This window comes from Rhineura floridana, chromosome 7 (assembly GCF_030035675.1).
Source record: "Rhineura floridana isolate rRhiFlo1 chromosome 7, rRhiFlo1.hap2, whole genome shotgun sequence".
NCBI lineage: Eukaryota > Metazoa > Chordata > Lepidosauria > Squamata > Rhineuridae > Rhineura > Rhineura floridana.
In genome coordinates this window covers 139595111-139612202 of record NC_084486.1, presented here as the reverse complement: position 1 = coordinate 139612202, position 17092 = coordinate 139595111, and the positions used below count along the sequence as shown (strand labels likewise).

General features: G+C 38.6%; 1 protein-coding gene across 1 annotated transcript in view; it reads right to left on the bottom strand.

Moving 5' to 3' along the window:
* PIK3CA (phosphatidylinositol-4,5-bisphosphate 3-kinase catalytic subunit alpha) overlaps positions 1–17092 on the bottom strand; it is a 61263-nt gene that overhangs the window by 9240 nt on the left and 34931 nt on the right. Inside the window, exons 6-17 of the mRNA XM_061637360.1 lie at positions 15357–15602; positions 13821–13906; positions 7684–7789; positions 7300–7452; positions 5612–5746; positions 4159–4283; positions 3771–3852; positions 3051–3215; positions 2025–2128; positions 1313–1484; positions 967–1073; positions 478–599 (exon numbers count right to left, since the gene is read on the bottom strand). Coding sequence (XP_061493344.1) covers positions 478–599; positions 967–1073; positions 1313–1484; positions 2025–2128; positions 3051–3215; positions 3771–3852; positions 4159–4283; positions 5612–5746; positions 7300–7452; positions 7684–7789; positions 13821–13906; positions 15357–15602 — 1603 coding nt within the window. The remainder of the gene's footprint in view (positions 1–477; positions 600–966; positions 1074–1312; positions 1485–2024; positions 2129–3050; positions 3216–3770; positions 3853–4158; positions 4284–5611; positions 5747–7299; positions 7453–7683; positions 7790–13820; positions 13907–15356; positions 15603–17092) is intronic.

Below are 17092 nucleotides of genomic sequence, written 5' to 3'. Positions count from 1 at the left end.
AATGCACAGGCCGGTTGACTGGAAAGGGCTCTTTACCATAGAAGACTGAGCAAACAAGGCTGCCTAGTGAAGTGAGTGGAGGAAACCCCATTTGAGGACATCCTCCTCCACTAGGTAAAGAAATATGCTTTGCCTGATGCTTTTATGCTTGACAACATGAGTCAACATAGAGCTTATGAGACTATGAAATAGCTTCTGAATAAAGAGCCATGGATTGTAATCTAGACATGCATATTGAAAATGTGTATATATTGCAGTTGTGTTTGTGTGTTTCGGGACTGGCAGGAGAATCTACTCATCAGGAAAATGATAGGAATTCCAGTACATGCTTTTGTGTTGTATCAGAGGCACCGAATGTTCACATTCCAGAGAAAGGCAAATATGCATCATTGGCAGGTATAAACTGAACAAAGCTGTTTAAGATGGTTCGGACAATGAGAAAACATACACAGGTTGCAATGAAATATTCTTCCTTACCATCTCCATTTTTAAAGATGATTTCATTGTTCTGAAACAGCAGCTCAGACATAATATCTGGGTTTTCCCAATTAAGCCATAGTGGCCTTTTAGCAGATGACATAATCCTGCACTCCTCAAGCCTATGAAAGGATAAGATTTCTGCTTAAACAAGTGCACCCTCAAACTGATGCATATTATTATATTTCTGACCCCTTAGACCAAAATGACATTACTTTTCACTTCTAAATGGCATTCCCCCAATTACAATGCAACTACAAAGAATAAAATCACTGTGACCTAGTCTTAGCTAGAAGACACATTCTGAAAACAGTTCTGATCAAATAATGGCAACAATAATATTTTATTTGGGATCCCTGAGACTGAAATCACTGGCTTATATCATTTTAGAACAAGGTATCTACTGAGAAGGTTCTTTATGTTATTGTCTATTTTTAATACTCCACATACAATTCATAATAATGGGCATGAATGTGAGAAAGATGATACCTAAGGTTTCCAAGCTGATGAGCAGGATTGAGAGGAGATATAAAGCCTTGCAATGCATCCATGAAGTCTGGCCGCCTCATTTGCTCCACAAGGAATTTCATCTGTACCTGATGGATAATAGCATCCAAATACTGATGGGCTTGTCAGTCAAATACCAATGAAGACTGTGTTTGTGACTACAACAATTTTTAGCATGAATAGCCACGTTCTCCTAAATAGCTGTTAAATGAATTACTTCAACTATAAGTGTTGAAGAATACAGCCAGTTCTAAAAAATGTTGCTTTCTTATATCTACTAAGGAACATGTTTACTTTAAACCCCATGTTACTCTGGACATAAATTTACCTTTTGCGTTTCATCCTTTTTCTCCTGTTTAAGCATGTCTGTGAGGTTAATAAGTTTTTCCATAGCTTCTACCTGCCTGCTCAGATGTTTAAGGTACATCCCACATGCTCGGCAATACGACTCCAAAAGCAGACCAAACCTCTGGCTCACATTTTTATTGTGCATTTCAGACCTAACAGAAGGGATCATTTATAGTTAGATTTTTAATAAGGCATTTGCTAAGAAAAATCTAACTATTCAGGTTCAGTCATCAGAACCACCAGTTAAAAGTGTCTCCACTACCAGGGGTGGGAAAGAACTCTACCCAAAACCCTAGAGAGTCCATTTTGGGATAAATAGGAAACTGGTCTTAGAAAAACTTATTTAATCAACAGCAGATGCTTCATTTGGACATGAGTACCAATTTATGCTTTTCTAAAGCTTCTATACAATTAATTTTATTTTATCCTAATGCCTACAAAATCATTTAAACAGAAATCAGTATCCTATACCAAAACACTTGCATTCATCACTGAGGCACTGGAAAGACTGAAAGCCCAAGAAACAGTGACAGTATCTTCCTGAACATCAAGCAAATAATCTAGTGTGTAAACAAAGTATTTTCAGCTGCTTCACACATAAAAAATTAAATTATACTTAGGCACAGGATGTGCAAGACAAGATTTCATATCTTTATAATGGGATGTAGTTTAAAGTGGAAATCCGGACTTACTTTAGATGCCAAAAGAAGAAGTGTCCTATTCTCTGATTGGTCAGTGCCTTCTTCAGTAAAAATCTCACCAGCAGATTATCCAAGTACTGTTCATATTTCAGAACCTAGAACGAAGAGGACTGTACTGTAATTGATATTTAGCTATATTTCTGTGGAAACCTTCAAGGTTCAAATATCTCAGGCTTGCCTAGTCACCTTGGATGAATATAAATTGCTCCCCCACCTCCTGGTGACCAAGACTGATCCAGAGTCTCTACTTTACAGCTTACGTTCAGCAGTCTCTAGTCTTTTAAAAAAGAAAAAAAACAAGGGAAGCCTGATATGTGAATGAGCCCCAGTTACTGTTGTGCCTGAAGCTTCCTGCTTCGTTTTACAAACAGCTCTGTTACCCTTGTATTCTGTGCCTACTTCTGTTGTCCCTTGCAATTTTCTGCGTAAGCTTGAGTAACATTGCTGGTTTCATGTTGCAGGCTTATCTTCACCTTTATTTGTTGCTACATGCTCTATTTGAAATCTGGAAAGGAAGCATCTCTTCTGCGAAGTTCCCCAAAAACAGCAACAGTAAATATTTGTCTCCCTTTCAGTTCTCTTTTCTTGATCTTCTAGGTCCAGAACCACTATTTTTATACCACTGCTTTTAAGGGTGTGCTATTAAAAGATTTAAAGGTTGTTTCTTAACATCTATGCAGGAGTGGGTGGACTAGCTAGTTATATCTTTTGTCAGCTAGTAATTTTGTGGATTTGCAATGCTGCATGAAATGTTACTGATTTTTGGCTCATTATATTACTCTTGTGAGGGGGTGGGCTATCAACCCTCCAGTGCTGCAGCAATATATTATCCAGCTGTCAGCAATGGTCTGCAGAACAGCCTTTATTATACAGCCAACCACTGCAGTAAATCTGGCTTTAACTTTTCAGAGATACTCTGGTCATCATCTTCCAAAAAAGTTCTAGAAAGTCTTAGCATAAACATCAAAGAAAAGTGCATACTTTAAAGAAACACTTTATTATATTATATTACAGTACCTGTACAAGCTGAATCAAATACTGAGAGAGCTTATCATCTGTCAAATATTTTTCTAGACACCGAATTGCAAATGCTCGCACCATTGGATCTGGGTAATTGCAGTCCAAAAGCTCCATTGCCTGTTCAGGCTTGATGGGAGGCCAGTCTTTTATCAAGCAGTACATCTGCACATATAGAAAAATGGATCTGTATCAGTCATGAGAAGACAAGAATGATCTTGATGGATCAGGTAAAATTCCACCTAACCTAATGTTTTGCTTCCAACAGTAGGCTAGTAAACATCTCTAGAAGTGCAGAAACAGGCCTCAGGTTTTTTTTACCCCCAGCAACTGATATACAGAGGTAAACAGCTTCTGAGCATGAAAGCACCATCCAGTTATCATGGCTAATAACCATGAAGAAGCCCAACCTTTCATTAATCTGTTCAGTCTTTTTTTTAAAAAAAAAAGCTATAGCTTAAATGGCTATCACTATATCCTGTAGTAACATATTTCAAATGTTAATTATGAGCCATAATTATAAGAAGAGAAAATTGTGCTAATACTACTAAAGAGAGCTTATGGGACACCATTACAATATAAATTTTATTAATTAAGAGGCAAGGGAAGAGAATCTAAACTCCAGCCATCTTCTTTCGTGTTATATCAATGTGGAAGCGAAGTACACAAGTCAAGAAACTGTAACCAATTTAAAAGTTTGTTTAGTAATGGAGATATCACCTGGGCTACTTCATCTCTAGAGTTCCACTTAACAGACAACAACAGCTTAGGTAGGATTTCTGGCATATTTACACAGTAGTGCCTGAAAAAAAAAGAAAGAAGGCATTTTGCAGTAAGAATTATTTTCATACTATTTAGTGTGTTGGTTACCAAACACAACATCTTTAGGAGACTTCACAGACAGGTCAATGCTTTTGTAGGTAAAGCTGACAGACGACATAAGCCACCCTAACCCACCCTGGTACATTTCCCTTTCCACCTAAAACACAAACTAGGGAGTTCTTGGGACACAGTCAGTATCATGCCTTTGATTACCTCTACTACTTTTCACAGGCTTACCTATGGCCCAATGTCATAACCTATCTATAATTCAATGCCTTTGTCATACCTGTGGCTCCAAAGGAAGTCCTTTTCTTGTTCAGTTATTTCAGACAGGGGGTCTCGAGTGTAGATTGCACGGAGCTGCTCTTTGTCACAGTCTCTTAATTCGTTATCTCTAGCTAATCTATTACTCTGTAAAACAAGAATACACCATGTCACGTATACAATGGGGAGTTGTTCAAATCTTTAGTAGATGGTACCCAAACTACTGAAAAATATCTGCTTTATGTCCTGATCTGGCCAAGGAGACAATCTATGCAAGGGAACATCTCCACTACATGCTTACAAAGTTGAGGAAAAAGCTTCCACAGTCAGCAGTTGAGGATGTGTATGCAGTTCTAAAGGTTTTCAAAAAGTTTCCAATAGTCCTTCAAAAGCCCCTAAGGAAGCTTCCTATTTCATCTCAGAACAGGTTGCTCATCATGGACTCAAGTGCAGTCCTAACTCACAGCCACTACAGCATTATTCTTCCTCCACCATGCCAGTTTGTGAACTACATTCCGCTTGGCTGGATTTTTTTAAAAAATTGACTTCCACATGTTTAAAAATGTATTATTTTATTGACCTTTTGTCTTTTGAGTTTTGGATGCAAAGAATCTCTTAAATCAAAATCATGTAATGGTTTGCCTTAATATGAATGCAGGTCTAGTGAAAAGATGCTAGATTTTTGGGTAGGATGGGCTAAAAAGCATTCTAAAATTAATCTTTGTTTGGAGCATAGGTTTGAAGCTGCAACTTAGGTGGTAACAAGGTTTCCAAGACAAATGGTCTATCTATCTAAACTTATATATGTTTCAAACTGGCAATTAAATGCAAGGAAAGGGAAAGAAACTTATAGGCCATCTAATCAAGATAAGGAAGGCATCTATTAATATATATGTAAGTAGCTCAGTTATTGTTCAGCTTCAAAAGAAAAATCTGAAATACAAATGTGTAATGCATTATGACAGAACCAAAAGACAATCCGACCTTATTTTTTTCAAGAGCGAATGAAGCTACTTGTGAAAGGCAGATGAGACAGAACTCTATAGCTCTTCCCTGTTTCTTATTCTGTTTTTCCCCTTGTTATCACAAGTTTGCAGTGGCATTAGGTGGGCAGGGACACCCTGAAGACCCCACCTCAACAGCGGATAAAAGTCCCTGGCACTGCTTCCAGCACCAATACATCCTGCACCAATCCTATGTTCTGCTACTGTTACACATCAGGGCACAGCACTGAGCTCATAATACAATCAATATTGATCATACACACCCACTTAAAGCACTTCACATACTTTGTCTCAGTAGCCCTAACAATAACCCTGTACAGTAGTTCAATAATTATCCCCATATTATAGGTTGGGAGGGTAGGCTGAGACAGAACAATGACTAAGCCAACTGATAAATTCATGTGTGGGATTTGAACTACTTTGTAGCTCATGTTCTTAACCACATAACCTGGAAAGTAAAATTATCCTTACCAGTCCCGCATGACTGTAGTTAAACCCAAGTTCTCGAGATATAGTCCAATTGGCATGTTCTTCAATTACGGACATATCAGGAAACTTTACAGGACTGCTAAACCAATCAAATTCCAGCTCCAAACACGGAGTTTCCTAAGGGGGGGGAAACGGTTGTGCTTGTATGATTAAAAACATTAAATATTTTTCAATAAAAGCCTAATTCTACAAATATAAGGTAGAAATCTTCAACAGGAACAAACAAGTTGCTAAGGGATATTCACAGCTACTCCCTGATCCTTGAAAGACTGTACACAATATGCCTTCCCCCCCAGCTTGGACTCCCTTACATTCTCCCTTTCTCTCTCTCTTTCCGCACACACACAGCTAACAGACCAACCAGTTTGTCTCTACAACTTTTTACTTTTGGGATCTTAATTGCTATCTTTTCTCTGCCTTCCCAAAGCTTAGAATCAAGCCCACCTTCGCCCTAGTTCTTCAGACAGCAGATAAGGTGGTAAACTCTTTGTGGACTGTAGTGCTCCTGTTTCTAGGTTCTAAGGATTCTCCTACTTTCCAATGTCCAGGCACCTTAGTGCTTACCAGTCATAAAACCAGGCCAATCTAAAAAGTTTACCTATTATTTAAATCATGCAAGTTACAATAATAAATGGAATACAGAATTGTTGCTAACTTGGAAGTGGATTAATAGGGCAAATCTCTTATAAATAAAAGTTATGATAAAATTGAAATGGAAAAGTAAATAGACAGAAGACTACATAAGCAGTTCTAAGATTAAATAAATATTTTTCAGAAGCTACACTGTAGAAATTAGGAGATGCAGTTAAGCCAGACAAAGAATTTCCAATTTAAATGAATTAGATGAAGAAAGGTTCAATTTAGTTTGGCCAAAGTGAAAACACATTACCTTACTAGCCAGTTGTATATCTTTTCTTTTTTAAGTGGGTCACTCAGGAAATCATAAAAGTTGTCTGACTGAATGGGCCCCAAGCCCTTATCTTATATAGCAAGTGACAATTGAAAATAAGAAAGCCACAGGATCTGACAAGCATCTTATTTCTCAAGAAAAAAACCCAGCTATCAAGAATCATAAGGCCTTGCTAATGTTGGATTTTCTTGAAAACTGCATCCCTACTAAACTTAGTCTGGCCCCTCTGTGCATGCCTTCGGTAGAGAGACTAGTCCCATCCTCATCTTTATGGGTGGAACCATCCAAGCTACTGAAAGGTAATAGCTTTATGTCACTAGGCAAAATTTCCAGAAATTATGTAGCACATTTTGACAACCTCAGCAATGCCATTTCAGACTGCAACTAATGGCTGAAATAACTGCATGCATGCACCTCTATGCAAACAAAATATTTCTACATAGAAAGCTGCCACATCAGGTAGAAGAGTTTTGGCAGGTTCTTCTTCCCAACACGGCAGTTTTCCATGTTCAGATATTTATTATTATTATTGTACATGAGAGCATAATATTATGTGGGCCTATAGCTTGAAATACTACAGTTTAAATAGGTTTACCATCTCATTTGTTGTTTGTGAGAACCAGGCCTTAGTATATTTAGGAAATTGTGACAATATTTTATTAATTTACAGAGGACCATCAGGATTCATTCAGACAATCCCTGATTTAACACAATGAACTGTTTCTAAATAAGCTAGAATTAGCAAGAAATGTCTATTTACCTTATTAGGATTTGATCCAGTGACTCCAATGGGATTTAGCAGGTCTTCCAACCCATGAGGTACAGGCCACAGATTCAGAGCCATTTTGCCAGAAACAAGAGTGTCTGTGTAATCAAACATGTTAATATTCCCCCACGCCAATGGGCAGTGCTCCTTAAAAAGAGCAAATAATCACTGTTTAGTCTCGTCTAATAGCAACACATTTCAGACTCAGATATAAAGGAATTAAGTGGGGGGGCACTTTTTTGAAAACTAACATATGGGATGGCAAAATAAACTGTAAGTGTTTAGAGAGCAACACAGTATAAGACTGGAGAGTAATTTCAAAATAGCTGCTCTCCCTACATTCCAAGTGTTTGTTATATCTAACAACAAGAACTTTACCTCCTTTGCACCCTTTCTCCCTTTAACGGAACAAATAGAGAGGCAAAGCCGAGCAGCACGTGGAAGATCAAGAATGTGCATCTCATACTGCAGCCATTCATTCCACCTGCAAGAAAAATAAAAAGGGAGTTGACCCAAGATTTTAATCAAAAATGCAATGTAAAGATGCATTAAAAAATCATATAGCAAATAAAAAAATATTAATGCAATTTTGGGTAAGTAAATCTTTGCTTGAATTTTCCAGTTTGGCATTCAATTTTCACAGAATCATTGGAAGCAGTCTTGAAGGCCATCTAGCCTGCTCTATGCAGGGAATCCGGAGCTACAGCACCCCCAACAGATGGCTGTTCAGCCTCTGTTTGAAAATCTATCTTGACGGAGAGCCGACCATCCCTCTAGGCCAGCCTTTCCCAATCAGTGTGCCCCCAGATGTTGCTGGACCTCAATTCCCATCTTTCCTGACCATTGGCAATGCTGGATGAGGCTGATGGGAGTTGTGGTCCAACAACATCTGGAGGCACACTGGTTGGGAAAGGCTGCTCTAGGCAATTGGCTCCATGGTCAAACTGCTGTTATCCTCACAAAGTTTCTCCTAATGTTCAAGCAGCATCTACTCCCCTGTAATTTAAGGCCATTAGATCAAGTCCTACCCTCTAAGGCAACAGCAAACTAGTCTTTCCCTCTCTTCTATATGTCAGCCTTCTGGGTTTTTTTAGAGTGCTGTTGAGGTATTTGGTTTTGTTTTGTTGTTGTTTTGGTAACATGATATCCCTTGAAGAATAAGATATCAGAATGTAATGTAGGATGCACATCCAGGAGACAATTCTACATTTCAAGTACATGCACAAGCTCTACCTCCAAACTCACTTTAAGGCAGAATGAGGAAGAAAAGATACAAAATATTCACTAATAGGCAAAAAACCTTGCGGTTTAAGAATGTAGTACCTATAGCCCACAGATATTTCTACCAAACTTTAAAAAGCAGGGAAATTGGGCAGCTATAGTGAATGCACCAGGGGAGCAGGAGACCTGAACTCCTCTCTGAGATATTGGACTGCCCTACAAAGTTGTCAAAATGCAAACACAATTTGGGTTGGTCTTTCACAGTCCAACCCACTTCCTGTGTAGCTTGGAAGAATTTGGTAACATGTGCCTCTGAGCATATGGTGAGTGGTGGCAACACCTGCCATCTCCAAAGATGGAGAATTATATTTTTGTATGTTTGTTGGTGTTCTTCTTACTTTGCTGCTTTCCTGTGTTACTAATGTTTCTACAGAGAATCTAAACTAGAACATTTTATTTTCCTCATTATTCATCCTAGAAATCTGTGTCAAATTTATTGTTATTAATTTCAAAGCCTTTTTATTGGTCAATGTCATATGATGGTGAAGATAGCCTTTTTTTGTTTCAAACTGGAGGTTATGGTCTATTTCTATTTTGGGTACATTAACAGTTGGACCTGAAACTGCAGTTTAATGTAAAATCAGACTGATTACAATAGGCTGCTACTTTAACAATGACTCTAGTTGTTGGAAAAAAGAGGATGCATGTTTTCAGCCTGCTATGTTTAAACCACTTTATTGAAGGCAAGGTGTTCATGATCAATTAAAAACATAGAGCACACCTAGAATTTTGCTAGAATATATTTCACCTCCCACTGTTTTATCTTGTGCAAATTGAGACACTTCTGAGGTCCACTGGAGACTATTTTGCAGAAGTCAGTGCCATTATTCCACAATTATGTTTGGAGTTTTTTTAGTATAAATTTTGCAAAGTGTTGCTGTACTTCACATATTCATAGAAACAAAAGCAAAAGAAAATGATTTCCTATAGAAAACTTCACTAAAATTGCAAAGTAAATCAGACATATTTAAAGTGACCATCTGAACTATATCAACTGCCTTAATAATGTTGCTTCCTCCCTGCTAAAACAAGATCACCACAGCACATATCTTCTTTCTATTATTTGGGCTGATTACAGGTGTTGCCACCACTCACCATATGCTCAGAGGCACGTTACCAAATTCTTCCAAGCTACACAGCAAGTGGATTGGACTGTGAAAGACCAACCCAAATTTTGTTTGCATTTTGACAACTTTGTAGGGCAGTCCAATATCTCAGAGAGGAGTTCAGGTCTCCTGCTCCCCTGGTGCATTCACTATAGCTGCCCAATTTCCCTGCTTTTTAAAGTTTGGTAGAAATATCTGTGGGCTATAGGTACATTCTTAAACCGCAAGGTTTTTTGCCTATTAGTGAATTTCCCTGCTTTTTAATGCGGGAGGTAAGAAATGGGATCCTGTGCAAGTTTGCTGAGAATGGATTGATCATTTGCATGCTTATTGAGTTAAGTGGGATTTACACACACACACCAGGCAATCATGCTTAGGATAGGTGAAACTGACCACAGGGGATGGGGAAGGGAGGAGGGGGAGGAGGGAGGGGTGGAAAGGCAGAGGGGAGGACTGGGATGGGCGCAGGCAGGAGGGGGAGGGGAGAAGGACAGATGTGGTCGTTTGCATGTTTATTGAGTTCAGTGGGATTATTTATTTATTTATTTATTATTTCAATTTATATACCGCCCTTAGCGAAATAGCTCTCAGGGCGGTGAACAAACAAAATAAAATACAATATATCATAATAAAAATACAAAAACATATACAAACAAACAACGAAAAGCACAGCAAAAACAAAATAAATACTACAAAAATTAAAATACAGATTAAAAGATTTAAAAAGTTAAGAAGATTACTCCCGTGCAATCATGCTTAGGATAGGTAAAACTGACTGGGGGGGAGGGACGGAGGGCTGGAGTGGGCAGGGAAGGCTGAAGAAGGAAGAGGGGAGGAGAAAGGGAGAGGAAAGGGGAAGGAGGGAAAAGGCAGGTCTGATCATTTGTATGATTATTGAGTTGAATTGGATGCAATCATGATTAGGATAGGTAAAACTGACCAGGCTGGGCCTGCCAACTAAGATGTCTTCTGTATCTTTCATAGTTGGGCAGAGGGAAGGGACAATTCTACCTTGTGGTTTTTCCCATTACAATGTTGCAAGAACACTGGCACTTGGCTGACTTTCTCTTCTCCTAAAGATACAGGATCAGTCTCAGGCCCTGAACCTGGCAACCCTACCTCCCACCCAAATTTAAAACAAAGCTGTCCCTGGCCACATCCACACCAGGCCTCTATTACACTTTGGACAATGATTATTTATTTATCTATTTATTTAGTGTATTTATATACCGCCCCATAGCCGAAGCTCTCTGGGCGGTTTACAATAACTAAAAACATTAAAAACAAATATACAAATTTAAAAACACATCTTTTAAAAACAATTTAAAACAATTTATCATGGCTTCTCTCAAAGCCATGGCTCAAAGCCAATCATGGCTTCTCTCAAAGAATCCTGGGAAGTATAGTTAGTGAAGGGTGATGAGAGTTGCTAGGAGACGCCCTGTTCCTCTCACAGACCTTTAATCAGAGTGGCTGACTGTTAAACCATTCTCTCAGGGGAATAGGAGTCTCCTGTCAGCACCCTTCACAAACTACACTTCCCAGGATTCTTTGAGGGAAGCCATGACTGTCTCAAGTGAAATCAAGTCTGGTGTGGGTGTGGCCCTCTGATTAGCCAAGCCCAGCAGCTGTGAGGCTTTTAGAACACTGACAGTTGGTCCTTACTGAGCATGCCCCACGTTATAATAGGCTTCCAGCCAAACTTTCTTAAATTAATTAAAAATCAACCAGGTATTGTTTAAAACTTTTAAACTGCAGTAGATGAAGGTCAGAGTATGGGGCAAGGTCAGTATTAGGATTACAGGTACTCTGTGAACATGGCTGATTTTTAATGAATTTCAACAGATTATGAGAACTCGCAGAAAAAAGTCCAAAAGGGCTGAGTTTTTTTCTCTCTTTTTAGACTTTGAACTCTCGATTCTCTCTGTTTTGTGTATTGCCATGAAAATTGACAGGGTTGTTAAGCAAGCATTTCTGAGTTCAGAACTATAAGTTTTGTAAGGGTTTGTTTTGAAATGAGCTTACGGGAAGCCTCAGAATGGCATGGGGGGATATTTTCCATTTAACATTGCGGAATGTGAAAAATCCCTGCTGACTATAGTATACAGCCACTCTTGTGGCTGTATAATATTGTAAAGCAATTATCTGAAGTCAGGCCTCTTGAACATTGTGATTTACTAGTTACTTGAAGGTCATGTTCAAATACTTTGTCTGATCTGGCAGGGCAGTGCTAAAGTTCCTGGCCATCCTGACCTCTGCTGGCTCATCAAGGGGTGTTGCTAAAAGGACTTAAAGGTTTCAAAGCATAGGCCCATGTCACAAATTTCCATAAAATTTGCATATATTAGCTTATAAGTAGATGCCTCTTGGATATTAAGAAACTGGGTGGCTGGGGTCTCATTAACACTGCAATTTGCAGGGTACCCAGACATCCTACACAATTAAAAAAAGGTTTTAAAGTGGGGGAAGGGGCAAGAGTTCCAGATTTATTGGAACACGACCCCTGAACTCATCAGAAGACTAGATCTCTCCCAAGGAATTTTCCAACTGGCCAGAATTTTCTGTGTTATTATAAAAGTATGAGTTTAGGGTACATGGAATAGTTCTTCCCAGCCTATGCCTATCGGGAGAAAAGTATTACAGATAGCACACTCTTAAGGCATAAGAATTCAGAACAGGCAGCTGACCATAGTGCACCTACACTACATACAACAGAGTGATACTTGAGGTAAAGCTCCAGCTCCAGAAGGAGGCAGTCAATTGTGTAAAGTATTGCCAAAGAAAATAATTGTATAAAAATAGAATATTTGGACAGAGGTCCATTATAGTAATCTCTGCTAATGGTCATTGTCCAAGTATACTTTTAGGGCTTTTGACAAGACTCTCAAAGCCAATATTGCTAAAGAAACTCATACATTCTTCATGATATATCTTTACAGAACTGTGAACCACTTGGAAGTATCACACTGCAGGTGCCATCAAGGTCATGTTTTAGATGATCATTTGGCTTTATTTCTCATCATTGGTGATCACTTAGCCTTACACAGTAGTTAAGAAAATTGTAGTTACCCAAGTGGTTATTCAGCTTTTATTCAGCACAAATAATTGCTTGGGAGCTAGAGACCACCAATAGCTGTATCATATAAAGTGACAAACCAGGTCTATATCTGGTAATTTAGCCTTGCCTCTTTTTTGGCACTTTGCTACCAGAAATACAACATGGCAATAATGTACCACATTTGAAAATGGGACAACATGCAGTTTCAGGATGGGAAATGGTAGATGCTTACAAAATTACATGGATAGAAAATTCTGTCCCTCTCTCATCATATCAGAACTCGGGGTTACCCAAATAAATTGACAGTAGATTCAAGAGAGAGAAAACAAACTACTGCTTCAGACAATGTGTAATTCACTTACAGAATTGTCAGTCACAAGTCCCATCGTCCTTGTCCATTAGCCATGCTGGCTGGGGCTGATGGGAGTTGTAGCCCACAACATCTTGTGGGCACCACAATGGGAATCCTTGCTCTAAATTTTTCACTAAATTAGAATGAACTAATCTAGATCTAACACCCTGGTTCTTCTTGGTGAAGTTAATCAAGCTAATTCTGTTTCTCACTGCCCTCTTATGGAGTAAATATATATATCATGAGAATAGTATATACATATGTATTAATGAACAGCACTGACATTTAAATTTTAATTTTTTATCTTTTAAAGCCCAGAATGGCTAATTACCCATTAATATACATCATATAAAAGGGTTCAATCCTTTTACTAGTCATGAAGGAAAGACTAACTTTGGTTTCTTGTTGAGATAGGGTCAAATTGTTGCAATGAAAGCTAACCACTCACCTGATTTGCTAATCTGAATTAGTGGGTCAAAATTGGACAAACACATGTAAAATGAAACATCATCATAGTCTTCATTTTAAAAATTCAGAATACGGTTCATACAAGTGGATGCCACCAGTCTCTCCATGACTGATATAAAAGTGGTTTTAGACTGTCTTGGGTACCTCCCACAATTTGACCAAGCTATTAAAAATTTGGTTTGCTCTGTTAATAAAATTCTAGAAACCTGAATATCAGGTTTCATTTCATTGTTTTAATGCTATTCTTTACCTGGGATTGGAGCAAGGTACTCTCTGAGTATTCACATTATCACATAATGGCTCTCCTCCATGGTAGATACCAGTTCGGACATAGATCTGAAAATAGTATGTTTACAAACATAACTATACTGGTAACTATAAAATAGGAGTTACAAGATAAGTATCAATTTCACAAAGATCAGGGTGCAACTTATTTTTTGTCCAATATATGTAAATGCCCACAAAGGGAAGTTATTTATTTGACAGAGAGTCCTCAAATGAGATATGACTGACAACAACAATGCCCCGAGTTTACAGCAAGAACACTGCTTATATGTAAAATGCAAAAGGAAAGCAAAGAATAACCCCATATATATATATGTAATACACACACACATGCTCATGCGCGCGCACACGCACACAGAGATACAGACAGACAGACCATTCCATTTGAGGACTAAAAGCGAACAATAAAAATGTGCAGAAGAATGCCGAGACAGGTTATATAGATATAGAATCTAGTCCATAATGATTTGACAGTAACAGTGGTCTCATTCTGAAAAGGGATAAACAGCACAAGCTCATTCAGCTACCAAAGGCAACTTCATAACCTGGGTAGGCATCTGTTGTAGGATTGAAACCAGGCGCTTATTTTTAATGTTTAATGCAATTAATGCATCACAGGTTTAAATCATAGCTGATAGGATCACAGAGATGAAAAATCTATTCTTTATTGTTTAGGTTTTCCAGAAATGAACAGTGACATTTTTAAAGAATTTGCCTTTTGAATAACAAATATAAATTGTTTATATACCATAGCATAAAATATAGTGTGAAGTTAAACTACAGAATTTGCTCTCACAGGATGTAGTGATGGCAACCAACTTGGATGGCTTTAAAAGACAAATTCATGGAGGATAGCTATTGACGGCTTCTAGTCATAACAGCTATGCTCTACCTCCACTGTCGGACATAGTGTGCCTTTGAACACCTGTTGCTAGGAATCACAAGTGGCAAGAGTGCTTGGCACTTTGTTCCTGCTTGCCAGTTTCCCATAGACATCTGGTTGGCCACTGTGAGAACAGGTTGTTGGACTAGATGGGCCTTTGGCTTGATTCAGCAGAGTTCTTCTTATATTATTCTTATTCTATCTTTTTTGTCCACAACTCAGATTAATTCCAAAGCCAGTTCCAAAACTCAGATTAATTCCAAAGCCAGTTCAAATACAAATGTGTTTTTTTAGAGTCTCCAGAGGAACAGAATTCTGTAACTATGAACAGCCACTTGTAGGCAACCCGAGCTGTGAACCTGGACCACTACAAGTGGACAAAGCTTGATGATAAGTGTGCCTGCCATCCTGAACAGAAAGCTTACTACACTACTTCATTTCTGTTGGGATTCATTTTCAACCAGGTTGTCCACATGAAAGCCATAGCCAGACATACTTCAGTGTTTGATGGACCCTGGCTGGTAATGTAGAAATACAAAAACCTTAGCATTTAAGCATTACTCATCAGAAACAAGATCGTGCACTCAAATCAAATCCAAACACAGAGTTTATTTTTACCTTGTCAATGTCTCGAATGTTTACATTTACATAGGTAGCACAGAGGATCTTTATTCTGAGATGACTGTTAATAACCCAGAGGGATTTGGCTGAAGCTTCTCCATTCATGTATGGTGTAGCTGTAGAGATACGCCTAGAATAAGATGGCATTGTAAAGGTATCCAATGGCAGCTGGGTGTAAAGACTTTCCTTAGCCATCAGCATCAAATTGGGCATTCGACCAAGCATGATACAGCTCCGGATGTACTGAAATAGGCGGAGAAAACACAATTATTGCACTGGATGCTGCTCTTTGTAGCATTGTGGATAAACTGCAAAGATTACAATGCTAGCATTGTTAACATTTGGCTACTCAAGACCAAGTACGCACCACAGTATAAGTGTTTAATGAAGCTGGCACGCAAGATTTGCAGTACTAACACGTTACTCTAGTAGCAGATATTTACAAGGAATTCCAAACAAGAGATAAAATCACCTTTTTGAACTGGTAGTTAGGGAAAAAATGCCACATATAGTTTCCTTACTAACTACAGTATATTCATATTCCCTATATTTTCAATTTGAAGGAAAAAGAAAGACAGTGCGGGGAGAAACAAATGTACACTTTTTGGTAGTGAAAGTTTTGTTGTTTCTGAATTATAGTTTTATTTAGCAGTATAAAAGTATTCAATCAAATGAACTTATTTTAGAATGCACTATGGGTGACATCCAAAGTCACACAAACAAACTTCCAGTTGTACAATAGGACTCTCTCCAGCCCTTTATGCTGCCTAAACACCTGTCCCCAAAACCTCCACGGTAGATTTTAGGGGATGCACAGGGGTGGGGCACAGAATATCCATTCTGCCAACAGTGTCTGTTCTGCTAGTAGACAGACATCACTGGATTTTACCCTATGAGCATACACATAGGTATAATCCTATCACATGATTTGCATCATGCCATTAAAGTAAGACGTATCCATAAAAGCTGCTTCAGGATTATCAGTCTCTACAAGTTTAAATGTCCTTCTCCTTGAATTGAGAATTGAATATTTGAGAGTCCCTCCCTTGTTCCCCTTTAAAAGATTTCCTGTTTATCTCCAAATAAACATACATTGGGCTGCGAGTCCATCGACTTCAACAAGGCAGATTACCATCTAACTATGCTTAGGACTGCAGACTTTAACTATGCTTAGGACTGCAGACTTGCTCTTAACATTCTAACAAGTAATCTGTAATTTCTGACCACATCCAAAACAAGACACTAAAATCTGCACTTGTCTGCAGATGCGGAAGAGCACAGGGATGCAGCCCTACAGTCCTAGCCCTGGCATAAGTGGTTCCCTCTCCCCAGGCCCCTGCTCTAGTGCTGGGATGTGGTCCTAATTCAAGCTCTATTTTGCAAGTCTCACAGAAGACACTACAAAAGCTCTTGTTTGCAAGCATCCAATTAGAAGTTACTAGCTACAGGAGAAGATAGATCAGTCTAAAACTGGAAAGTAATTCATTTCAATGTTCATTTATACATTACAATATGTTAATCACATTGAAAGGAGAATACAGTATGTATGGGTTGTATCCAACATAGCACTACATAAAGGTCCTGTCAGTACAAGGATTTCTACTTGATAACACGACTTCCTCCCTCCTCTGCCTGTGTGGAGGAGAGGGAGAAGTCCCTTTGCGCAAACAAAATCCTTGCACTGATGGGATGTATGGGACGTGCTGGTCGAATATTGCCCGTTAACATTCCCA